At 43.2% G+C, this 27065-nt stretch overlaps 1 protein-coding gene across 8 annotated transcripts in view; it reads left to right on the top strand.

Annotated features, from left to right (window-relative positions):
• Positions 1-27065, top strand: part of CHN2 (chimerin 2) — a 331335-nt gene that overhangs the window by 280799 nt on the left and 23471 nt on the right. For 4 of the 8 annotated variants that reach the window (XM_069462638.1, XM_069462640.1, XM_069462639.1 and 1 more), the window contains one exon: positions 16686-16763. In XM_069462638.1, coding sequence (XP_069318739.1) covers positions 16686-16763 — 78 coding nt within the window. Of the gene's footprint in view, positions 1-16460; positions 16764-27065 lie in introns of those variants that run through there. The other 4 variants (XM_069462643.1, XM_069462641.1, XM_069462644.1 and 1 more) reach the window with 2 other exon arrangements.

Here is a 27065-nt window from a genome sequence, read left to right as displayed (position 1 = left end):
GCTGAAGGGGTCATAATGTGGAATGCTGGGATTCAGATGACACCCTGGGCTCTATCCAGCAAGAAGACACCATAGCCCCATCCACTGGCCCTGAATGGCTCACCACATGGAAGAAAAAGGACTCTTAATAACCATCTCCACTCCCTACAACGTCACCCAGGACCTGGGGGCAGAACCAGTGCCAGTCTAATTACGTGTGCATTGTTCAGAATACAGCAGGACTGCTAGCTAAGCTTATTTAAAGAGTAGTTATTAATAATAATAATCATAGCTAAACTTTATCGAGCCCTTATTGTGTTTCGGGCACTAGAAACTATGTGTGTTATCTGTTTTAATCAACAACAATCCTGAAGTTAAGTATCAAGTATTAGCTGCCCAAACGCGAGTGCTGCTATTCATTGGCCTTATAAATAAGTTTGGAAAATGCTGATAATTCTAAACAGTGATGTAAATGGTGATTCTCCAAGAAATGGATATATGTAGAATTTTCCAAACATATTTAATCATAGAACAACTGGTGGTAACTGGTATTTTAAGAAACACTAATTGAAACGTGAGTGGGTGATACAGAAGTGGGTCTGCACAAATATGCTTAGTGTCCCATGAGAAGTCCAAGAACCTTCGTAAGGGTGGGTTTGGAGTAGCTGTCTTTTGAAAATGGTTACTCTTGATACACCCAGAATGGCCAGGTGACTCCTGCATGTAGCTGATGGTTTGTGCTTAGAAATGTGTCATCAGCTTCTTCACATGTCTCCAAAGAAGCCTGCTCTATCACAGGAGCAAGGCACTCCGTCTGCTTCCAACACCCAGTTACACGTGCAAGGCGAGGAAGATGAGAGTAAAGATTTTGAGCCCACAGGGACATTCCCAGGCTGCTCTGCTGTTGTTTGTAACATTGTCCAGGAGTATGGGAGGCTCTTCCCTGAATGCAGCCTTGGATGGAGCTATAAACTAATCCTTTATTCTGTTTGCTTTTGTAAATTCACATCCTAAAACACACCCTTCTTGCTTTTTTCCTTCTGATAGCATCAAAATGTTTCAGGACACAGCCTGCTTTTGCAGCATTTACACATCTTTAGTGCAACTTTGTATCCATTCCACCAAAGGCCTTCCTACAACTGCCATTTGTTATTAAAAGTCTTCCAGCTTCTTCTTAGCTCTCTGGTGATTCTGATCAAATTGAAATGACCGTATGTTTATGAATTGTGACAAGTCAGAAAGCAATTTTTTCCCCATATTACGTGAAACAAAGGTAGTCTTAGTTAAACTCAAATGTCAACACCTTCCAAAAATTAGGGCTTACTTTGAAAATATTACCTGAACAATCACGAAAGTTATTCATTAAGTCATATATATATACACATATATAAAATGGCACCAGGTATGGGTCTGAGTAACATCCAGTTTACAACTTAAATTGCACCTTTAATCCTCTATGAGGGACCTGCTGTTATTATCCATATCTCACATTGGAGGAAATGAGGCACAATGAGGTTAAATAACTTGGCACAAGGTCACTCAGTTGGGAAGGGTTGAAGCAGGGATTTTAACCCAGATAGCTTAGCTCCAGAGTTCTCACTCCCAACAAGGAATTCTTGGCAAACAAAAGGTTTAACCATGTTTAGAGTTTAATTGCCATTTCTCTGACCGTGAGTTTGATGAGCACGCAGCATTTTAAACTGAAATAGCACACCGCCAATTATAATGCTAGATTCTTAAACAGCTCTTCAGGAGATGGCTGGAAACATTTAGTTACTAACAAAAAATTTTTAAATGGAGCCATGTTATTATGACTGAGGTTATAAAATTAAGCTAGAAAACTTTTGAGTTATTTAAAATGGAAGCTCTTTCATCCCAAATCGTCACTGAAATATTACAAAAGCTAAAATTCTCATACCTATATTACACATACTGAGATGTAATCCGGGTCTGGATACATTTATTTGAAGAAAATTTGTTATATAAACATGATAATACTTATTCGTTATTCTTTTATCTCCTGACTTTTGCAAACAATAATATATACGATTAAAGCAGCATGATACAGTATTTTTATTTTAAAACTTTTAGTTCTCTTGGCTCAAGGTGAAAATCTCCTTAGGGATTTCACCTAAATCATGTTTTTACAGGAAATAGTCATCTCTCTTGCATTTTGGAAAGATTTAATTTCTATCAATAGAAGCCATAAAATAGCATGTTTTAGGTCCCGCAGAGTGTGAATCCTTCCTTAATACCTGCTAGATCAAGAGTTTTCACTTTCAATAATGTTACTTAATCACTTGTTTTGTACATCTGAGAGTTCCTGTGAATATATTCCAGCTGTGAGATCCCTACCACAAAAGACTCTCATACTTCAGATTTATTCAGTTTCTTGTTTTGTTTAGAACTTACCTAATTTTGTCCCCTGAGGTAAAGACCTTCTAGTACAAATGCAAAACAAAGCTAATGCAAACTGAAGGGAAATGTTTTTGTTTCTCTATGGCAAAATTTTTGCTGTTTTTCCTCATTCTAGTGATAGAGGTAATATAATTAAAGGAATTTTGAAAGGTAAAAAAACATATATATACATCTGTCTATTTCCTTGCAATGATTTCTTGTGCATTGGGATTTAAAAAAATGTATCTATAGGCATAGGCTAGTAATCATTTGTATTGCTTTTTTCACGGAGCATATTATAGCCGTGTTATTATCACAAACATCATTTTGATTGTTGCATGAGTGTCATACTTAGTTATTTCCTGATATTAGGACATGCACAGTATATCCCATTTTTAATATTAGAAATAATGCTGCTATGACTGCCTTTCTGTATTTAGAATCATTTCCTCAGGATACAGTCTTAGAAATTGAATTACTGAATCTTAAAGGGTAATAACATTTTGAAATTCTTGATACACATGACCAAATTACTTTCTAAGATAATTTTAACAATGTGCATTGTCTGGCAATTTCCTGCCTATGTTTGATATGCCTGTGTGTGTGTGTGTGTGTGTGGCTTGTTTAACTTGTACAGTCTGAGAGAGCATGGATGTTGATCAGACCTGTTGTTGCACAGTGGAAAGAACTTAGGCCTTCAGTTCAAGGACCTGGCTTTTTGTCCTGGCTTTACAACTAACTGGCTGTGATAATCTGGGCAGGTCTCTAGGCAATGCCTTTATTTCTAAACCTTTGTTAAGTGCTTTTTGTGGTTCTTGCTACTAAAGAGATCTGAAAATGTGAATTGAGGGTTCTTAGTATATTACACCCTACTCTGGGACAAATAGGTAGAGGCAAAATCACATGACGTTTAAGAGTATGAACTCTGGAAGCAGCTGGTTCTGGGTTCAAATCCTCATTATTAGCTTTGCAAGCTTGAGTAGTTAGAGCTCTCTTAAGCTCAGCTTCCTCATAGTGGAAATGGAGGTAATAATACGTAGGACTATTGTACAGTTTAAATGGGGATATGGTTAATGTGCCTGGCACATTAATGGGCTTAGCAATCATTAGGGGTTTTTATTATTTTATTGCTTATATGATTCTAAGATGACTTATGTTTTACGTGGTAGGGGCCCTGTGTGCAGAGGCATAGCTTCACAAAAGAATACCATGTCTTCAAAGAGTGAGTCCTGGATTCGGAGCATTGGAAACATGTGGGGACAGGGGAGGAGACACAAATCATATCTCAGGTGCTGTCCAGGCTGCTGTGGCCACTTCACAGAGGTCAAATGGACCCCTCACCCCAAATTTTGGTTTGATGTTGAGACTGATGATGCCATACATGCACCAAACAAGTGTGCAGAGTTTATTGTTCATACAATGAGATTTTCTTGATGGGAGCAGGACAAATCCCCAATCAACTCCAAAAGTGGCTTGAGAGAACCCTGGGGGTACCATGGCTTAGGCTTCTATGATGGTTAGGAGGTGGAGGTGGGTGAGGGCTCTCACCCCATCAGGGGCTTGCATGGTTTGAACTTACCACCGCACCAAGGGAGGGAGCGCCCTGGACTTCTTGTTGATTTGCAAGCTGCGAGCAAGTCAAATGCCAGAAATCGAGTCAGACTCTTTATTACATGGGCTATGGTCTTATGATGGGCAAGGGACATCCCACTGGCCTTTTTTCTTTCTTAAGAGGAAAAACAAGCAGGCTCTCTGGATCCACCTCCAACCCCACCCTTTCCACTGCCCTCTTTGCTCTCCAGCTCTACGGTGCCCCCTTCCCATTCTTAACGCATCTGCAGTCAGGTTTCCCCCACTGCTCCTGGGAACTGCTCTTGGTGAAGTGAACACTCACTCATGATGCCAACACCGTGGTCCCTGCTCAGTCTCCATCACACCTGACCTACCAGCAGCATTGGGCACAGTTGATCGTCTTTCCACTTGGCTTCCAGGAGATCACACTTTCCTGCTCTTTCTCTTTGGCTAGATCCTTCTCAATTTCCTTACCTCTTAAAGAGTGGAGTGTCCCAGGACCCTGTCCTGGGGTCTCTGCGGTTGTCTATCTCCATTCACTCTCTTCCTCTAAAATCCATCTACCAGTGATAGCACCCAAAAGTAGATCTCCAGCACCTATCTCTCCCTGGGACTCCAGGTTTATGTGTCCAGCTGTTGCTTGATGTTAACAAGCATTACAGAATGGAGGGCCCGACCTTCTGCCTCACTCTTGCTCCTCCTGGTGTATGTCATCTTCCTCTCATTTCATGGAAACTTCGGCTACCTAGTTGGTCAGGCCCAAAACTGTGCCATTATCCTGGAATTCTCTTTTTCTTGTGCACTTCACATCCAACCTGTGGGCTAATCCTACAGACTCTACCTTGAAATAATACCGAGATTCTGACCATCCCATCCACCTCCTCTGCCCCCTCGCTGGCCCAAGCCACTGTCTCCTCTTTCCTAGATTCCTGCAGTAGCTTTTAACTGCTCTCCCTGCTTGCACCCTTGTCCTCCCATGGCCCTCAACACAGAAGGCAGAGCAATGCTTTTGTAAAGTAACTCAGATCACACCACAGCTCTGCGCAGAGCCCCGTGGTGGTTGCTCACATCGTTGAGAGTAAAAGTAGAAGCCGTATTCTCTCCCGGAGATCCTAGGTCCCTCACCTCACCTCCTAGCACAACGCTCCAGTACTCTTGGTCTTTGCTATTTCTTGAACATGACACATTTGCTCCTATCTTGTGGCCTTTGCATTTGCTGTAGTCTCTGCCTGGAATGCTCTTCCTCCAGATACCAGCCTGGCTCACCCCGTCACCCTCTGCCAGCGTTTGCCCAAATGTCACCTTCTCGTGAGCCTTTCCTGGCCACCCTAATTTAAATGGGAACCTCCCTCCTCATCACTCCCTATTTTGTGTTCTTGCTTTGTTTTTCATAGCACTTACCACCTCCTAAAATAATATATAATGTGTTTATTAGTTTTGTTTATTGTCTGTTCTCCAAGAAGGCAGAGATTTTTGTCAGTTGTTCACAGCTCTATCCCACTGGCCTAATACAGGGCCTGATTAAATAATAGATGCTCAATAAATATTTGCTGAGAGAAGGAAGGAAGGGAGGGAGGGAGACAGGGAAGAAAGGAAGGAGGAGCTATATTTGCAAGATATCGAAGAATAATTTTATTGCATTAAAATAAAGCTGAGGTCAAACTGGATGTGGTCATTTCAGACTGAGCTATCTTATTCTGGAATATACATGCTTGTACACTAGCATGATAGTAGTTTCTCTTCCCACAGCAGGCAGTGGCTGTGTGAGATGTCTGCATCATCGCACATACTCTGACAGTCCAGCTGGGAAGGGACAATAGGGCCATGTACTTGGTGTAAGGCTGGTCTTCCCAACGTATTATACAAATATGATGTCCAGTTGTAGAGTGTGAAATCTCAGTCACCACTCACACAGGAAACCAGAAGTAACCTTAGAGTCTATTTGGAATGTGCAAGTGTCCATGTTTCAGGACTACTGAGTTCCTAAATATCCCCAGAAACTACGCTGGGCATTGTCAGCTGCTCAGCTGCAAATGACATCAAGGACTATTTTGTTTGGGTGATTGTTCACTGTAGGAAGCACAGTAGGGGACTGCAGATATTATATTTTTATTTGTGAAATTTTGAAAAACTCTTTAATAGTTTACTCTCTCATTGACACCAGGGGAATAGTTCACATACAGAACACAACTGGTTAATTTGATTTTTTTCTGTAGATAAAGATACACCTTACTCAACTGCCGACCAAAGAAGCTGGTGGAAAAGAAGTCGGAGGCTCTGTTAGGTACACTCCGTAGTGCTCTGCAAATTGCCATGGTGTAGTGTGACAAGAAAATGCAATTTGGCAAATGTGTGGCCTCTGGCAGAGATTTCTCAGGCTCAGCGAGTGAGCAGCAGTGGCAGGGAGGGAGGATGAGTTCGAGAAACACACTCGGGGCCCACTGTGCAGTTGGGTGCCACGAGCCGGAAATTGAGTCTTGACCTTTGTAATAAAACCCACATGTCAATCATTTGGGGCACTTATTTTTTTGGCCAGAGGTGGGGAGTCATGTGACAGCAAAGAAAATACAAAGACAAGGAGATGAATACTGAATATGAGCAGAGAGTAACCTGGAGCAAGAAGGAAAATGACAGCTGAGAACTTTGTCATAGCTGCCTCCCCTTAAATTGTGCATTAGCTACTTGAATCTTAGTTTCACAGAAGTTTTAAGGAGCTTGACTTGACAAATGTTCCATTCTCTCAAAAAATAACCCTACCATGCTTTCTTAAGTTTGGCATTTAAGAAATTTAAGTAAGATTTTCAAAATTCTTGTTTAATTAAATGGATTCATACACTCAGATGTAAAACATGTTGTTGTTTATTCTCTCAAAAACTGCACATGAAAACAAAACAACCTAAAAGCAAACAACATGTTCAAATGTGTGAGCTGCTTAACAAAACCCAGTCTTCCTCTGCGATGGGGAGTGGCCCCTGTTTCTACATCTAAACAGGCCGTGAAAAATGTCAGTAATTAGCCAAAATCTTTGACATCAGTCTCAGTAAAACAGCTGGAGAAATTATATGGGAAAGACAGCAATTCCAGCACCGCACAATCCACCCACCCAAGAAGCATCAGGTTCTTTATTCATTTCTAAATAAGGTACTTCGGTCCATGTTAGAGCCCACACAGGCCCTTCAGTTTGGGGTGAATTGTGAGTGTTTTGAATGAAGTGAATTGCATGCTAGGAGAGGCAGTGAGACCGTTCCTTCGGCGCTTTTGTGTCTCCCTCTCATTGAGAGTGGCCATCTGTCCCTGGAGAACAGTTGGAGTGGCAGCTGGGCATGTTGCGCCATCAGAGACAAAGGCCTCTCTGCCTCGGACCAGAACACAGCAGGCTCGGAGGTCAGCAGCAGTTTCAGGAGTGAGCCAGGTCAGCCTCGACACCTGATGCTTCAACGGACTCGAGTGAAACCAGGATTATACAGCTTTAATTAGCCCATTGGCAGGAAGGATGGCGGGGTCCCAACCTGGTCTTTCTCATTTCTTTAACAGTCATGGGAATAAGTTTGCAGTTTAATCATAGGTCTTTGTTGTCCTCCTCCTCTTTCAGGACTGAAAACCACAAGCAAAGAATACAGCGAACACAGGGCAGTTCTTAGGCAGAGCAAGGAAGATTTCTTTGGCAGTATGAGAGAGTGTTCAAAGTGCATAGGGTCAAACAGGCTGGGTTTAGGAGTGTCGATAAAAGAAAACCACCCCTTTGATTATCATTCAGCAGTTGGGGCTTATTCCACTTAGCATTTCTAGTTTTTTTCTCTGCCAGCAGGAATAGAGAACCAGACGTGCAGCACCACAGCAAAACCAGAGTGGGCATCCCTCTGCCTCTTCAGCCACCAGCACCCTCAAAGCCCGTGTAGAAGCCCTTCACGTACACATAGATGTAAGATATGTGTATCTCTGTATATAAAAGACACTGAAATAACAGGTAGTAAGCAGATATGCAGTATACCACCATCCAGCCATTAAAAGTATTTAAGTGTGATGTACAATGAGTCAAAATGAAGAAAAATAACAGATTTCCCACCACCATCGTGGGCTGAATGAATCACTGCAGCATTTTGCTAGGTGTCCCTGGATCTGGGTAGGATTTAACATTTTGTAGCTTTGGGGAAATAACGTGCAGCCCAGGGACATGACCCAACCCCAGAACCCCAGACGTGTGTGCAGAGAGTGAACCCATGGTCTAAGGGGAAAAGGAAGGCATGCTAGCTCTTCTTATAGTTAGAAGTCACTTTGGTGGAAGGCGAGGAAGGTAGGAGGACCCCTTCAAAGCAGGCATGTTCGTTTTTCATGCAACAAACTTTCCTGAGTGCCAAGTCAGCATTGGCATCATGCTAGTCACCACAGTGAGTTAATAGAACTATGAGTCGTTTCAAAAGGTTTTTTTTTTTTTTAGTTTTAAAAGTTTGTAAAATTCCTCTAGGAACAGAGAAGAAGAATAAGTCTTTGTGTCAGTGGGCTGTGAGTAGCCAACACCACTGACCTGCTACCCCTGGGGTGCCAGGGATTCCCACAGAAAGGACATCAGGAGACCTAATTCTAGATCTATTAGCAGCTTGGTTTCCTCACCTGTAAGATGGGAATAATGACACCCACTCTACTACCTTCCTCCTAGAGGAAAGATTCATATACGTAACATACTCCACAAATATATGATGTTACTTTTGACATTCTTCTAGTCACAAACCTGGCCTTGTTCCTTAAGGCCTGGGACTGACCCTGGTGCAGGGTCCCCCTGCTTCCAGCACCCTCTCTTGTGATACCAGAAACGTGACAGCTTGATCCAAAGGGCACAGCCCCTGGATTTTATATTGGAGGCTAACAAGAGTAAATTTACTAGGTCGTCACAATGATAAGCCTCTAGTGTGGTCCCCTGACCTCAAGATACCTGACAGCTATGGCCATTCATTCATTCATTTAGCAAATTTAGTAAGCACCTACTTTGCACGGGGCTCCGTGTATGGCACTGGGGCTTTAATTGTGATGAAAGGCACACACAGTATCTGATCTCATAAAGCCAGCAGTCTAGGGGGAGGGGCGCTAGGTCATAATTTTAAAATCAAACTAATAGGTGTATGGTTATACATTCTCAAGGTGACAGCAGGAAAGTGGGAGGAGGTGAGGCTGGAAAGGTGACAGGCGCCAGCCCCCACCGGCCCCCGTAAGCCATGGTACGGATATTTGCCTTTGCCTTAAGTGTCTACGGAGGTTTTAAGTAGCATGATGGGAGGCGGGTTGGGGTGAGCATGAGCAGAAACATGATCACATTTTGTATTTGAAAAGATACTGATTCCTTTGGGACGGGGGGAATTTGTTCAACAGCATTGACCACATTTATACTTTCTTCATTTCTAACAATCCCCCTGAATTGAAGCACTTGAGATTAGTGTAGTGACTCTCAGTTCTGGGAGCACATTAGAATCCCCTGGAGGGATTTTTAGAGTCTGGGCCCCATTCCCAGAAATTTGGATTTGTCAGAGGTAGACCTTGAGCATGGTTTGTGTTTTGTGTGGGTGGAGGGTTGCTCCCCACGTGATTCTAATTATCAGGCAGGGCAGTGGGGAGCATAAAACAGGGGTCTTCAAAGCACGGTCCCAGGACCAACAATGTCAGTATCCCCTGGGAAGCTGTTAGAAATGCAGATTCTTGGGCCTGATCTTATATTGAACCAGAAACTCTGGAGTGGGCCCCACGCTGGTGTTCCAACAAGCCCTCCTGGGGTTCTGATGCCTGCCAGGGGTGGGGAGAACTGGCTGTAGGGGTCGCAGGCAGGAGAACCTGGAGTGTGCATCTGCTTCTGGATCTAGCAGCAGAACAGCTCTGTGATGAAGGGCAGTCATCAAACCTCTCTGGCCCTCGGTCTCTTCACCTAAAAAAAGAGGAGGTGGGATTCGATGAGCTCAAAGGTTGAGAATTTCTCTATGCACAGTAAATCTAATAAAGGTTTTATAATGTACTTTAAAAATCATTTTGATATAATGGGATGAGAACATACCATTGTGAGGAACCGAAAACATAGAGGAAAGAATACAGAGGAAAATAAATGTCAATTAATATTTCTCCACGCAGATGTAACTGCTGCTTATCTTCAGCAGTTTGGTATGTTGGAGATTTTGGTGAGTTTTCTTTTCTTTTTTTTTTTTTTGCTTTGGTTTTATTTTTCTTTTTATTATTTTTAATTTTTTTTAAATTTCAAATATTATGGGGGTACAAATGTTTTTGGTTACATGAATCAATTTTGCTATGCTTGAGTCAGGTTTATAAGTGTCTCCATCACCCATATAGTTCTTTGTACCCATTAGGTAGGTTTTTGCCCATCCCCTTCTCCCCCTGCCCCTTGCTTGATTTCCACTGAGTTTTACTTCCCTCTGTGCACGTGTGCTCATCAGTTAGTTCCAATTTAATAGCAAATACATATGGTGTTTTTCCATTCCTTAGATACTTGACTCAGGATAATGGTCTCCAGTTCCATCCAAATTGTTGCAAAAGGCCTTAATCCATCCTTCTTCATGGCTTAGCAGTATTACATAGTATACATTTAACACATTTTGTTAATCTAAATATGAATTGATGGGTACTTGGGTTGATTCCACACCTTTGCAGTTGTGAATTGTGCTGCAATAAACATTCAAGTGCAGATATCTTTTTGATAAAATGACTTCTTTTCTTTTGGGTAAATACCCAGTAGTCGGATTGTTAGATCAAATGGCAGGTCTACTTTTAGTTCTTTGAGGCGTCTCCATACTGTTTTCCATAGAGGTTGTACTAATTTGCAGTCCCACCAACAGTGCATAAGTGTTTCTTTCTCTCTGCATCCATGCCAGCATCTATTGTTTTTGGACTTTTTCATCAAAGCCATTCTAACTGGGGTAAGGTCGTATCTCATTGTGGTTTTAATTTGCATTTCCCTGATTAGTGACAGTGAGCATTTATTGGCCATTTGTCTATCGTCTTTTGAAAAGCTTTCCTGTTCATGTGTTTTGTCTACTTTTTATTGGTGGTGTTTGTTTTTTCCCTGCTGATTTGCTTGAGTTCTTTGTAGATTCTGGTTATTAGCCCCTTATCAGATATATAGTTTACAAATATATACTGCAATTTATTTAACGTTTCCCCTATCTTGAATGTTTAGGCTTTTTTCTCATTTCTTGATATTATTATTTGGTTAGATATCCCTCTCTCTCAATATGTCTATGTAAATCTTTGTCTAAAGACCTTCTTGAGAGAATCCTACAAACAGAATCATTGGATCAATGCCCATGAACTTTTTCCAGGCTTTTGACACATCACTGACGTTTTTCCCAGACACAAGCCAATTCACACACCAGCAGGACACTAGAGAACCCTCCTCACAACACTCTCCTCATCATTAGTAATATCGATTTTCATTCCATGCACTGCCATGAAGCTGCAGCAGCAGGGAAGTGTCCATAGCAGGGGTGTAGCTTGGGCAGTAAACACCTAAGGGAGATCAGACTCAAGAAACAGACATTTAAAAGGCTCAGCAGCACAAACACTGGGGTTGGAATAGTGGGAGAGACTATCCAGGGACTGACAATGACATTTTCCATGAGCCCTCTCAAAGCACAGCACTGGGGTTTATCTGATGTCTATGGAAGGATTGTAGATTGATGGTAAATCACCTTCTCTAGAAATTGGTACTAATGAGGCAGACTGTTGTGGTCTCTGGAGGCTGACAGGACCTCTGAAGCCAGATAGAGAAGGAGGCCTTGATTGGACGAACTTTTGAGTTTCCTCTGGGCTTACGATGCGAAGTGTTTAAAGTCAGTGCAGGTAGGCTTCTCCTACCATCCCTTTTTCCTGGGCCCTTTACACGTACACTGGCTCCCAAAGGGCTGTATTTTCTCAGGTCTTCCTGCCTCTTGACCCATCCTTGCCTCTTGCCTTCATCTGACAATCTTTCATTGCCTTCTCGTTATACCTGAGTCCTTCTTATGTCCAGGATCCTAATAATAGAGAGAAAGAAGAGGCCTTGGAAAATAGAATCCCAACCCTTATTTATAAAAAAAGAAAAAGGGAAGTGGCGAGCTTATTTCACCATTTATTTATAGTCCCACCTACTTCCAAAAGTATCTTAAGTAGTGCCTGCTTTCACAGAGGGCCCAGGGAGAGCAAAAGTCTCCTCTTTAAAAACCAGTCCAGAAAACACACAGCCCTGCTAGTTGTTAACAGGCTAATAATGGGGAAGAGAGCAATTTTGGCATTCAACCTCTGAATATTTTTTAATGTATTATTGGGATGAGAGGAAGTTTAGAGGGTGGTTAAAAGCATAGATTTAATGTATACCCAAAAGATTTGAAAACAAGTGTTCTAACAAAACTTGCACAAGAATGTTTCTAGTAGCACTATGCACGATAACCAAAAGGTGAAAATAATCTAAATGTCCATCACCTACTAAATGGATAAAAGAAATGTGCTATATCCATACAATGGATTAGTGTTTAGCAGTGAAAAGGAATGAAGTCTGATGATACCTGTTGCAATATACATGAACCTTGAGACATTATGCTAAGTAAAATAAGCCAGACACAAAAAGCCATATGTTGTATGATTCCCTTTATATGAACTACTCAGAATAAGTAAATTCATAGAGACAGAAGCAGATTGGTGATTGCCGGGGGCTGGGGGGAGAAGAGAATAGGGAGTGAGTGCTGGCGGGTCAGGGTTTCATTTTGGGGTGATGGTCACAGAGCATTATGTATACACTAAGTGCTGAAACATTATACACTTAAAGAAGATGGTTAAAATTTTAGCTTTTATATTATGTATATTTTACCACAATAAAAAAAATAAAGAAACTTGTTCTTGGGGGGTGGGGAGAGTATAGAACTAGTTAGTTGTGCCTGTATTCTACCACTGAAACCCTCAGTTCCCATTTCCTCATCTGTAAAACGGGGGTAATTGTAACAGTACCTACCTCAAAAGGTTTTAAATCTTACGTGAGCCAAAATATGCAAAGTGCTTAGTATAATACTTGGTATGCAGTAAGCATGCTATAAATATTTGTGTTATCCATTTAACTCAGCTATTCTCAACGGGGGGCAATTTTGCCTTCCGAGGCATAGTTGGCAATGTCTGGAAACAATTTTGATTATCCTAATTGGGAGTTCTACTGGCATCTGGTGAATAGAGGCAAAGAATGCCACTGTACATCCTACAACGCACAGGGCAACCCCCACGACAAAGGATTATCCAGCTCTAAATGTCAGTAGTTCCAGTAAGAATCCCTGGTGTAAACAGAGTATGTAGGGAAATGTGCTTCGTCTAATGAACGTCTAGATAAAAATAGGTCAGATGGAAATTTTTGTTGGAAGAAGATGGTCAGCCAAAGTATTAAATGTCTGCTGTGTATAGAGAACACTGTATTAGACATTGTGGAGGATATAAAAGAAACCAAGGAGCTGTCCTTGGGGAGCTTAGATAAAGAAGAGCTCTATGTGATGGGGTTCTTTAAGAGGGAAGTTTTTACCAAGAGATTTTTGTAATCATTTTTCCTTTAATAGGAGGGTGATATGAGGTCATCTACTCTGCGCACAATAATGCTCGCTCAAAGGCTAACACTTACAGTCCCCTGTAAAGAAGCATCTTAAGGGAACAGTGTGTGGTTCCTTCACATGTCTGAATGTGTCTTGTGTTTGGGTCGATTCTATTGAATAAATATCTGAAAAAGAAATCACTGTCACAAATAGAAATAAAAATTACTTGTTATAAGTAAAGGGACAGACACAAGAGAAAATATTAAATCTCCTTGGATTCAACCAGCCATAGACCAAAAGGAGAAGGAGACACCTTTTGCACACATTCCATTTAAAGAGTTATTTTAATCAGATTCTAAAACTTTATACTCATATAATTCATCTAGGTCAGACCAAAGAATTTGTTCTTACTCAGAATGGCTTGCCATCAGAGAAGGTCTCTTGATTGGCTAGCAGTGAAGGTTTGGGAAAGGGCCCTTTTTCCCCCTCTTCATCCTTTTACCTTTAGGATAATACCTAAAAGGACTGGAAGCGTTTCAAAGATATGCCAAGCCTTCACTTAACGCCATCAGTGGTAGTCATTATCGGGATTGGATGATGGGGAGGGGGACTAAGGAGTCTGGTGAAGCTCATCAGGACAGCAGACACCTGGGGTAAACCTGGTCCTGGGAAGCCGAGGCAGGGGATGGGCGATCACAGGATGGGGAGGAGACCCCACGCCATGTAGGCACCTTTGCCCACCTTCCTGCACAGCTCTGGCTCCCTACATGTACAGGTGCTTCCTAGCAACTTATATTTAGTTCCTACTGTGGCAAGGAATCTTATTAGACACTCCTGTAGGGGGAAAGGCATAGAGCACATCACAATGAGTTCTCAGTGTGACGGGGGTAAGTGTTGTTCTAAATCACTCTCATCCAAGATAGAAAGTGAGAAATGCAATCAGAAAATGGAGATAAAACATAAACGCTATGGGATTTCAGAGGAGAGGGTTTGCCTGCAATGGGGAGTGTGGAGAAGTCTTTTTGGAAAGGGTGGCATTTGAGTTAGAATGGGAATGTTGGTGAAAATGTAGACATGTTGAAATGATGCTGGACTATTCTAAAAAATAGAGCAAGCTACCGAGGTGAGAAATTGAGCAGGTCAGAGAAAAGATTTCATAGGATTTATGGAGGGGAGTGCAGGGAAATGAAATGAACTAGATACACATTGGGACCAGCTTGTGAAGTACCCATGATGCCAGAACACAGCTGAGCCCTGGAGAAGCATTGGTATTTCCTGAGCAGATGAGGAGTGGTGACTGGCTTAGGAAGATTGTTGTGCAGCTGGGTGTAAGCTGGCCTGGAAAGATAACAATGGTCTGAGTTACTGCGGGGTAGGAATGGTAAGGAGAGGGCAGACTCAGCCGATATGTCAGATACAGCCCCTGGCAGGACCAGATGGCAGGATGTGGCAGCACATTGGCATACTGAGGTGGCAGGGTGCACACTTCAGGGCATGGGCACGGATGCCGTGCGTTCTGATCCTGGCTCTGCCACTTAAACCGGTTCCGTGGCCTTGGACACATCGCTATACCTCTGGGTGCCTCAGTCTCTTCATCCAAAAAAAAATGGGAATAAAAATCTTGCTCCTCGTACCCATATGCTGAAGATTAAATAAGTGCATTTAACACATTCTGAACATCGTCTGGCACAATGGAAGTTATTGTACTCAATAGCACAATATAAAAATTGGTGGTTATTTTTGAAGGTATCGAGAGAATGGAATGGGAGGATGGACTTTTGAAGCAAGCTGAAGTGATGGTGATTGCCAGGAATAAAGAATTGCGCAAGGGAAGGATGGATCTTTGGTTACTCTCCACAAGGCCGCTTAGAGGGGCTGGAATATGGGGCCCTGTCTCAGTAGAAGACAGGATGAAATTCACAGGTCATCATTTACATAAAGATCCAGCCATCTAGTTCTTGCTTTCAAGTTCCTAAAGCAGTGATTTTATTGTCTGGCATTAGCTGCATTGCATTTCACCAATGGATCAGGAATACTCCCAAGACATCATGATTTCCTTAGTTCTATTAATGGGAAGACCTGGGACCATGAGACCATTAAACAGATGATGCTTTTAAGAGCAAGGAGGGCATTTTTATAGGCTTGGCCACTAACAGAATGAACATTGAAGATGTTTTATTTAAAAGAAAAGCAATGGGGTGTTTTGGTTTTAGGTAAGGAATGTTGTCTGTGGGTTTGTGCTGGAAGGGGAGAAGAAAGACTTGGGGGGGGGTGGTCTCCTGAAACAAGACATCCTGCCTCTTATTTTACAACTTTGATTTTGCAACTTTGAATGTAGAACTCAGAGCTGAAAGGCTTTGCTCTTTGATACCCCATTTGGTGCTCAGGCTGTTTCAATTTAATGCATGCATAAGAATAAAAATTAAGCTTTCAAGTGCTGAGGCAGATTTAAAACAAGAGACAGGCTTTACCCCTATAAGATTAAACGATCATCAGGGTTTAAAGGTTTAATCTGCTGGAGTTCAGCCCAGGATGAGGTTCAGAGTCCCAGAATAATTGGATGCAGCCTCAGCCTTTGAACATCAGAGCTACTTGGCTACTTGGGGGGGCGGGGGGGGGGGGGGTTGCGCGTGTGAGTGTGAAACGTGCTGGCGAGGAGGAGAGGTCTCTCCTTTGCAATGTGCTGCGGCAGGAGAAATAAAGCCGCCTGCCCCTGCCTCCCTGAATCCTCAGTGGCTGACCGGAGACCGCTTCTGGGGGTTGCCGTGCACATGAATGTGTGCTATTGTTCCAGGCACGCGTCGGCCTCAAGAAATAGCACAAAACAGGCCCGTCCTTATTCAGAAGCGGAGCCCCCTCCACCCCTCCATCACTCAAGCCGGGCCTTCCAGGTCACATGCCGGAGGCCTCTGCAGACAGGACGCAGCTGCCTCAAATCTGCTGCCTAACATTAGCTGCGATTCGAAAAACCTGACGGCACGGAGCTCCCCAGGCTCTGCGGGGGAAACTAGAAAGATCTGGGATCCAGGCACGATGTTCTCCCAGGAACTGTGGCTGGAAAATGAGAAAAAGTGTGCTGTGGTTCGGAAGTCTAAGCAGGGCAGGAAACGCCAAGAGCTGCTGGCCGTAGCCCTGGGGGTGAAGGTGGGAGTCAAAGGCGGCTTTCTCTGGGCCCCTCTCAAACTCTTTGCCTGTTCGCAGATCTCCTCCCTGGTTCGAAGGGCAGCCCTCACACACAACGACAACCACTTCAACTATGAGAAGACACACAACTTTAAGGTAAGCGAGCCTCTGCATTCTTCCTTCTGTTCTAAAAGCACAGGTGGAGAGGTGTAGTTTATGGTTTCCATCTGGTCTCTGACTGTAAAGTCAGGAGACAGCAAATTCCTTTGCTTTCTCCATTTAGCTACAAATTCAACACCACTGATTTGTGTCATATCATACTGGAGACCGTAGCAAGCAGTTTGCTTGGCGCTCATACCTAGAAACACCTATCTGTATGTTGACTTAGTTCCAGAGAATTGGGCCCATTTCCTCTTCATATTCCCGTGTCCAGGGAAAGAGAAACCGAGCATGCCCGATCTGTGACATTGAGAGATGTTCTGGTGAAAGTCGAGCAGTACTTTTCCACTCAGAGTAGCCGTAAAGAATATTGTTGTCTCCGAGCAAGTGAAAACAGTTGCCTGTTTCACATTTTGTGTTTGGTCTTTTGTTTTCAGTGATGCTCACTTCTTTCCTTTATGCGCGTAGACAGCTGTGAAAGCAAATGATGACAGGAGATGCCATCCCATAGTTATTGTTTGTGCTCTGGGTGCTGGGGGCACCCTTGGTCACAGCCTTTATCCTGCTCACCAGACCAAACAAAAAGATCTGGAAACCTGGTGGGAGGTTAAGTGGATTTTCCCATGGGTATTTATAAACTGGACAGACTGCTATCTTTATTTCAGAGGGGCACTTGTAGAAAGGGCCTGCCGTCAGAAAATTATGGCCTGTTTCCTTTGCTCTAATGTGTTTTCCAAGAAGGGCTGAGAATTGATTCTGATGTCAAATTGCCTAACTTGAGATCCCATTGAGGGGAGGAGAGACAGGGTAGAGTTAGAGGTTTTGCCCCAGCAAATGGGCTGACAATTTGAAAGTTGCAGAGAGTGGAGGTAAAGGATCCAGGAAGAAAAGAATAGGCAGGCCAGACAAAATGTGAATTGTCTTCTCTTTTGAAACTCTTGTTTCCTTGAGGGCCTGTAGGCCAAGTGACTACTGGAACTAGATAAGCCCTTGTCAGAGGTGACAAAAGAAACCAATTTATTTGGTTGCTTTTCAGACCTTCATAAGGACAAATGTGCGTCTATTAAATATACATTCATGTTAGTTTGGTCTGTTTCCCTGCATCTGTTTTTAGAAAGCAAGTGGCTCAGGCATTTGCATGCTATAATTGAACTGAGGAATGGAATTATACAGCCCTATATATTTAGCATTAGGGTGAAGAATTGCGTTCTATAGGTTCTCTTCTATGCCAGAGCCTTTGGTATTTCTCCCATCACTGAATAGTGACAGGTCTGATTTGGAGCATAAAAGGTCTTCATTTTTTTTTTAAACCCTGTTTTCTACTTTGTTCCTTATTAATTTTTATTTTTTTTTATTTATTTATTTTTTTGCCTTAAGAATGTGTTTTTCTGACTTTTGGCAGAAATCCCTGATTTTCTGCATCCCATGGTTGTACTACTATGGATGAGAGGATGGATCATCTTGGACTTTTAAATTCTTTTCCTTCCTCTTGAAAATTCCAATTCTTTTGGCTTTAAGAAATTGGAATTCAACAGGAAGAAGAATCACATTTTCATGCATATCTGCAATTCTTTGGGCTTTAAGAAATTGGAGTTCCATGTTCGCATAGAACAGTTTTTCCATGTGTATTTTGTGTCTGAGCTTGTGTTAAAAACACACAAGCATGTTTAGTTGATTGATATTTTCAAAACTAATTTCAATCTTTTTAATCTTAGATCTCTGAATGGGAAATTAATCTGAAGATGTTTTAAAACAAAGAGATAGTTGAAGCTTATTTCTTAAATAGTACTGTTACTAACGTTTATTAAATACTTATCACTGGAAAACACCAGCAGCTTTTTAAATATTTGCTTAAACACTCATTGTCTATTCAGTGTGGGCTCTTCTAACGTACAACTCTTGAGAGAAGAAAAGGCAGAGAATAGACAAGTTGTCAGAGAGAAACACACAAGCCAGACAGGAGCGTTTCTCTTCCGTGTTTTAAATAGACATCTTTGAAACTTAGCAGACTCTGAGTAGCTGTGACAGTGGATTGTGGCTTTCAATGGTACTGTTCGTGCCACTGCCCTTGTGAGTAAGTGGCTGGGGCCGGGGGAGGTGGCCTCTCTGTTTTTCTTTGCCCTTTCCATCCTCAGTCTGCCCACTGCTCACCCCCAAGTCTAAATGGGACCTTTGCATGGTCTTTGGAAGAACATTCTAAAAGCAGTCTGTGCTATAAATAGAGCAGCAGGTTTTTAGTAACAAGCCACTAAACTAACTAAAGAAAGAAAACTCTTATCAGAGGCCCTGCCGTCTGCTTGGAATTTGTGTTTTATACTTTAATTTTACATTGGCCTTTATTTATGTTGACTTCTAATGGGCTTTATTCTGAAGCTTTCTTGATTTGTAATTCAAATAATTACTTGGGGATATAATGGTCATGGCATATAGTAAGGGTTCAGTAAAAAGAATGATAATCACATCTTCATGGTTATCAGCAAATAGGCCTTTCTAGGCCCTGTCTGCACTCCGGTCTAGAAGCCCCCTACCTGAGATTCGAATCTGCCAGGAGAGCTTGACGCCTCACCCCGTAACAAGACTTTTTGCCCCAGTCAGGACTATTCTCCCAGGTAGGAAGCCTTCTCCCTTGCTCTGCCCAGGAACTTTGTCAAGAGGAATGAATAGAAGCTCCCAACACTCCATAGCTGGGAACTCGTGCTCCCTTCTCGCAGAAAGCTCCCTGTCACCGCTACCGAGCACACATTTACCACCCTCACTTCTCAAACAAAGCCAGTCTAAGACTATCAAAATTCAGCTCTGAGAACAAAAGCTTTGGGAAGCAAATTACAGTTGTGCCTCATTTCATGCAATAATTATGTACTTTTCATTGAAATAAAAAAATTAAAAAAAATAATTATGTACTTTTCAATACTGTATGCTGATGTATTTTTTGCTCATTTAAAGCCTGAATTTTCTAGGGTTACTTGCACCTACTAGGCACTAAGAGGTATTTGTTGAAGGAATGGTGAAATTAACGGGTTCCTCTCTAAAGTGAAAACTATTTATCAAGAGAAAAGCCACTTGGTTATTTAACTCTTTTTATATCTGCATCTCTGTTTATCTAGTTGGCTTAAGGAAGCACTCTCTTTGCAATGGTCCACCCTAATAACACTTTGTGGCTGAGCTCTAGAAATCTTCAGGCCAGAGAAACCCAGAGCCCCAACAGTGTGGGTTACTGTGCTTCCTTGCCACACATAGCATGTGATTAGGTGGCTGTAGCTGGCTTAGTACGCCTGGCCATGGCATGATCTTTGGCAAAGAACTTGACCCTCTCGGCCTCAATTTCCTCATCTGTAAAGTAGGAGTGCTGTGAGGTTTTAAGAATACACATAAATCAATCATCATGGTCTCTGGCACCTAGTAAGGTTCATTTGATGTTAGCTTCTATTATTATTTTATTAGTCATCTTTTTTGTGCTTCTTGTGTCTTTGTGTTTAGCTTTTTTCTACCTTTGTATTTCTTATTTTCTACCCTCACTTCTTCATACTTTTCTTTCTTTTTTCTACTCTTTCTTCCTCTCTCATTAATTAGGTGTAATAGAAAAGGAAAAAAGCCTAATGATTATTGTTGTTTCTCTGAATGCATTTTATCATGTAGCCAATACTTGTTCCTCATTTGTTAAAAGAGAAAATGAGTTAGATTCAATGATTTAGATTGAGATTTCACACATTTTCCCCCCAGCTTTTAAAAGGTATTTTATGTCTATGAGAACTCTATTAAGTTTCCTAAAGCTATCATAACAAATGACCACAAACCTGGTAGCTTAAAACAACAAAAATTTATTTCACACACAGTCTTGAAGGCCAGAAGTCTGAAATCAAGGTGTAGGCAGGATGGTTCCTTCTGGAGATTCTGAAAGAGAAATTGTCCTGTGTCTCTCTCTGGCTTCTGTGTTTCCTGACAATCGTTGGAGTTCTTTGGCTTGTAGACACATCATTCCAATCTCTGTCTCCATCTTTATATCGCCACCTTCTGTTTGTTATCTGTCTTCTTATAAGGTCACCAGTCATTGGATTTAGGGCCCACCCTAATCCAGTATGATATCATCTTAATTATATCTTCAAAGACCTTATTTCCAAATAAGGTCACTTGCGCAGTGACCAGGGGTTAGGAGTTGAACAGACCTTTTGGGGGCACACAATGCAAACCATTACAAGGACTTTCATCTCTCCCAGAGCTCTCAGTAGGAAAGATCTCTAACCTCATCCTTGAAACGATGCATCGTCAGCGCTATTAAAGTTTACAGTTTCATTAAAGGTTTTCATGTCCACAAAGAAAGGTCTTTAGAAGTAATCTAATTGCTTTTAAGGGTCAATCCCTTGGCCCAGGCACCACTGCTAATTTCCATGGCTATTGATTTAACGTCTCTAAAGGAAAATTTTCATTGACTTTTCTTATCAATGCTTCACTGCTCTGATAGAAAGTGATGAAATTTAGTCATTCTTGGTCTCTTATCTTTACCAAGCATTTCTTCATGAAAAGAGGGTGTGGTAAGGGCACCCAGAAACTTAAAAATAGCTGGTGAGCTTCCACTTTTAGCAATAAGTCAGAAGCATCTATTTGCTGTGGCTGATTCATATTCAGAGTATATACTTCATAATCGTATTTATGATGTAGCTGTTCACATTAACATATGAGATGATGCAGGACTGGCCACATAAGTTGTGGGGTCCAGTGCAAAATGAAAATGTAGGGTCCCTTGTTAAAAAGTTATTCAGACTTCCAAAACAGTGGCAGCAGAGCATGAACCCGGGTGCAGAGCCCTGCTCAGGAGAGGGCCTGAAGCTGGCCCTATAATGTGTTTTTTTTAAAAAAAAAAAAAAAAAAGTAGGAGTAACAGAGACCCATTTCCGTGAGAATTCAAAGAGGAGGGGGCTCCCTGGTGCTGGGCACCCCTTGTAGGTGCCCAGGAAGGTGCTCACCCTTAACCAGGAAGCCTCACGGAGGAGGTAGAAAGTTAGCTGAAGCCCAGAGAGATAAATAGATTGATGTTAATTACACAGAGGAAAGCCAGGGCCTTCCGTTCCAGGCAGTGCAGAGGACACGAGGGAAAGCTTGGAGTCAGAACTGCGCCAGGGCGAATAAGGTGCAGGGAGGAGACCGTGGGGGGACAGGGGATCCGTCACATTTAGGTCATCAGCTGGTGGGGCCAGATGGTGGACGGATGATGGCCCTGGGGCCCCACAGCTGGCAGAGGCTCCTGCGCAGGTCCCACCTCTGCTCTGCCTGTCCCTGGTGTCCTCCACCTCCCCAGCCTGTAAGTCTGCGACACTCTCTGCTGCCACACGCTCTCCCTCCGCCCAGGCACTTCCAGGACACCCTTCCTTCCCCCCCATGTGGAATATGGACGGAGAGACCACCAGAAAGTTCTGATGGTCAAGGGGCAAACTACCCTACCCCACCTCACCCCGCGTCCCCCTCCCGCCCCCGCCAGCTTCACTTTTCTCCGTAGCACTGATCACCAGCTGATGTTGTACGTGTTTACTTGTTTGTTGGCCTATCTTCCCCTTACCAATGGAAACTACCCACTGGGGACGGCAGGGATTTTTGTCTGTTTTATTGACTGCAGAAACCCCACTGTCTGGAACAGGGCTTGGCCCATCTCAGGCTGTCAGTCCGTGGTGGCAAAATTGTACCCCCCGCCACCCCGCGTTCTGCCCTCAGGTGTGGTTTGTGTGTTGCACGCACTTGTGTTAGTTGCGCTGGAGTCCTTCCAGGTAGCGGGCCCTTGCTAGGGTCATCAGACTGTGCTTCTGAGACGGGAGCTTTCAGGATGCACCTGGCCACCTCTCCGTCCCCATTTCACCGGGGACACTGGCCTTGCCATGCTACCCAGATTCTCATACATGGGGGGCTATCTGCTCCAGTTTACTCCTGTTGTCAGCATGCCATTTGGTGCCTTTCAAAAGTGTCCCCGTCCGGTCATAAGTGAAACGGTTGCGTCACTTACACTTTTATGTCCCCAGCTCTACCCACAGACGGAGCATGCGCCAGGAGCCTCCTGTTCCCATGCCACGCCCCATCATGTGTGCGCTTGGAGCATGCTCTTTCTAAACACGCCTGCCCATCCATGGCATTGTCGGAGGCCGGGACTGGAAGTGCAGGAGGCTGAAAATGTGTCCTTAGTGCTACTGCTAAGACACCTGTCCAGGATGTGGCCACACCACCACCTCACAGTTTGGGTTTTGAGGCTCATTTATGATTTCTATGCCCATCATTAGTTTTTGGATTCTTATCACTGGTGGCCACTTGCTTTGGAAGGAGCCATGTTTGCTTCCCCATGCACAGGCCTCTCTTTTCCTCTTCCTCCTCGACCTCATAAAAACGTGGGAGCCCATCATTCCCAGTATTTTGTGCCATGCATTGTCAGCCTTTCCTGTCCATCCCGATCCCGTGTCTGTGTGCCTGGGGAGCAGGGACAGTTGGATATTGCACCTGCACTTTGGCACAGGCAGAAATTGGCTTCAGAATGGTCGTGGGGTTTCTTTTGTTTGTTTTACTTAATAATCATAAAAGGATGATTTGCCAGAAACAAGTCTGGAAAGAGCAACTCAAAGGAAAAGCAAAGCTCATTGCCTTGAACATAAAATAAGGGACTCAAGAGACTGGAATAAACAGGCCTGAAAGTCCTGGGCTTTATGAAGAAAATATGGCTTCTGTCCCCAAAGTGCCATGAAGAAGAGTCATTTTAACTGTCTCCTCCTGTACCCTGGCTCTGCCATTGTAATTGTGAGAAACTTTTTGTTTTCAAGTAATAGAACCCCTGGAAACTGTCTTAAGTAAATAAGAGATTTATCGTACAGGAGGGTCTCATAGAGCCCCCAGGGAATACTCGGCACTCACGCAAGGGAGGAGACAGGAGCTGGGACTACACCTGGAGCCAGTTTCTCCCTCTCTTTCTCCATCCTTCTTTCTCCCACCTTCTCTCCCTTTCTTCCTCCCTCCCTCTTTTTCTCTTTCTTGTTCCTGCCTTCTTCCTCCCCCTCCCCATCTTCCTTCCTGCCCCCTTCTCTCCTCTGTCTCCTCTTTCACTCTCTCTCTCTCTCTCCCTCCCTTCTTCTCTCCCTTTCTCTGTTTCCTGCTGCTGCCACTTCCTTGCTCTTTGCTCTCCGGATATCAGCCTCCTTGTTCTCTCCCCACACAAAAATATCTTAGTCCACATGTTCTACAGAACATGGCTAGTAACTCCCTGGTTTATATATTACAAGACCAACCACGAAAATCCCAATTCCAAATTCCCAGAGAGAATCAAAATGGCCTGACTTGGGCCAAGTGTCTGCCCTGCTCACCAAACACTGGCCATGGAGTTGATGCATGTAAGCCCATAGATGGGGCTGTGGGGTGCCCGGGGGTTGGACAGTGCCCAGCGTATATGTAAGAGAAAGGACTCCTCCTGGGCAGATACTCCAAAACTGTCAGCTCTATGATCCCTCCTTGTTTGAAGGATTCCCCTTGAAGTTTTAAGTCAGAGTCCATTCTCTTGCCATTGCGTTCTGCTTTAAAGTAAACCACAAAGCTCCGCAGAGCCCAAATATTGTTATTAATATTAATAACTACAAGCCCAGGCATTCTGCAGCACAGTTTAGTTGTTGTTTTCCATCTGTCCGGGTATAAGGAGGAGTCTCTTCTTTCAGGCCACTCTCTTATCAGGGGTACCCATCACTGTTGTGCCATTTTGAAATCAGGACTAACCCTCAGCAAAACTGGGAAGCAAATGAGGTTTGTCTCTGGCAAAACCTCCACCTCTGCCTGTGGACTGTTTCTCATGCTCCCATTGGTTGCTCTTGTCTGCCAAGTTGCTCCACTGAACAACTGCTAAGACCTGCCAGCCCTGACTCCTAGATCGGAGCTTCTCCTTCTGCACCTTATTCCCTACAGGGGAATTTCCCTTCTGCTGAGAGGCTACACATTATGGTTAATTTGAAATACACCTGAGTCCAGACAAACCAACCTAGTAAGTTGCTCAAAGTCCCTTTCTTAGGTATCTGTGATTCACCAAGATTTACTATTGCTTCCCAGATAGTGCATGCTCAATTTGAAAGTGCATGTTCTTGAAAATGACAGCTAAATTAATCTAGTTTTACATAGGTCCTTTGGAGACCCCACAGCATGATGCCTTTATTCAAAGGATTTGCATTCATGGTGGGATTTCAGGGAAGTGAGGAAACAATTTTTGCACATAGGTGAGTTGTCTTCTTTGCCTGTCAGGGTCTGACTTAAAGCTTGTCTCTCATCTCCTTGGCACTGGGGCACTGTCATTGTTAATCCTCTACAAACCAGCAGAGCCCGGTGGAAGAGAATGGGCTTTGATGCAGACTTTGCTGGGATGCCTTGCTTAGGCCACATGCCAGGGAAGTGGCTTAAGCCAAACCACTTCACAAATGTAAACCATCTACTAAAGAGTTTGTACCATATGGTTTGTACCATACCAAAGCACTACCATAGCAAGTGCTTAGCTGTTATTAATTTTATATTGAGTTTGTTTTAGTCCAGAGAACACATAATTCAAAGGGACTATCCTAAGTGACTGAGTGCCTAATTCTGGCATTTTAAGTCCAGAGAAATATGCCTTTTGTGCTCTGTTGGGGTAAGAGTGGAAGCACCATTGATCACCATACGTGTTGGATATTTTTGAAAGTTCTGAGAAAAGGAAGCTATTTAGCCATTCATTCTTCTACTCAGCAAATGCGGATTGTGCCAGGTACAAGAGAGAGAGATGATGTAAGAATTGTGAACGCTTGCTCTACTAAGTGTTCTCAGCGGGGGCAATTTTGCTTCCCAGGGGGCATTTGGCAATGTCTGGAGACCTTTTCGATTCTCACACCTGGTGGGGCTAATGGCATTTAGTGGAGGCCAGGGATGCTGCTAAACACCCTACAATGCCCAGGATGGGGCCCCCCAACAAAGAGTTATCCAGCCCTAAATGTCAATAGTGCTGAGGTTGAGAAACCTCGAGAGGCACTAGGGAGCCACTGGAGGTTTTTGAGCAGGGAAGTGTCAAAGGAATGTTGGTTCAGATGTGCTCATAAATGTGACATGAAGTTAGTACAAGAATATCTTACTTTATGCAATCGGGAAATTCCCAAAAGCTTTGAGGCAATCAGTGTTTTAGAAATTAAATCCCACCTTAAACGTATCAGAGCAGCGGCTAAGGAAACAAATCCAGGGCTCTGTGGCCCAGCGGTGGGAAAGCGGCTCTTCTGCAGCGGCTGCTGCGCCGCCAGCGGAAACCAGGGTCTCTGTCTCAGACTGAGTCCCCTCTGCCGTTTTCTTTTCCCTTACATCTGAAAAGGTTCACTTCAAGGTTGGTATTTCGTCTGATCTTGCAAGAGGGGAAAGTCCAAAGTTACCCTGATTTCTCACATGAGTTAAATGTCACATGATTATGGGAAATACAGTAAATTGTAGGAAAAACAGTTGGCACAGATCTGGAGGCCTTCACTGTGCTACTGACCTTCTGGGGGGTGGAGGATAAGCATCGGCATTTCAGCCCCTCCGTTAACTTTTGTGGTTTGTCGCAACTGGGAGGTGCTACTGGCATCTAGTGGGTAGAGGCCAGGGGTGCTGCTAAAAGTCCTACAATGCACAAGACAGTCCCCCCATAACAAAGAATTTTCCAGCCCAAGATGTGATAATAACAAGGCTAAGAAACCCTGATGTATACTGATAAGAAAAAGCACACCATAAATAGCACTTTCTCTTTCTTACAGTGTAGATCTCAGGCTGAGCTGATTGTACATTTGAGTGGTATCTACACTGACCCATCAAAACATATCAGTGTAGACACCTGCCAAAGAGAGAATACCACCTTCCAGTCTTCAGCGGACGTGAGACAAATAACATCCTGTTCATTTAGAAAGAGTCAAGTTGGGGGATATTCACTATACGCCCAAGATTTTTCTAGATAACTCTTCTTGTTCTTGTTTTTCCTACATAGCCATTCCTGAGCTATTTGTCAAACATACCTTATCTCCTGTAATATCATCTTTTTTTGTTTGGTGTGGTTTTTGAATTCCAGGCAGACCATGCCCAGAATAATAGTCTTGGACAGACATTCTTCCTGTCTGGGGTATTTTCTTCCTGTCTAGAATATTTCGGTTACTGCCCTAAAGTTTTCAAAAGGTTCTTTTTCTAAAAAGATATTCTTGAAAATCAATACACTGTAGAGAATGGAAAAAGCTGATCAGTGACTTTTAAGATATTTCGTTTAGAGAATCAACATAAGTTGAACCCAAATAAAATAGGCTTAAGAGAGTGCCC

The sequence above is a fragment of the Eulemur rufifrons genome, chromosome 29 (assembly GCF_041146395.1).
Source record: "Eulemur rufifrons isolate Redbay chromosome 29, OSU_ERuf_1, whole genome shotgun sequence".
Classification (NCBI taxonomy): Eukaryota; Metazoa; Chordata; class Mammalia; order Primates; family Lemuridae; genus Eulemur; species Eulemur rufifrons.
Note: the sequence above shows the minus strand (reverse complement) of the source record. Positions and strands in the feature narration are given on the sequence as shown.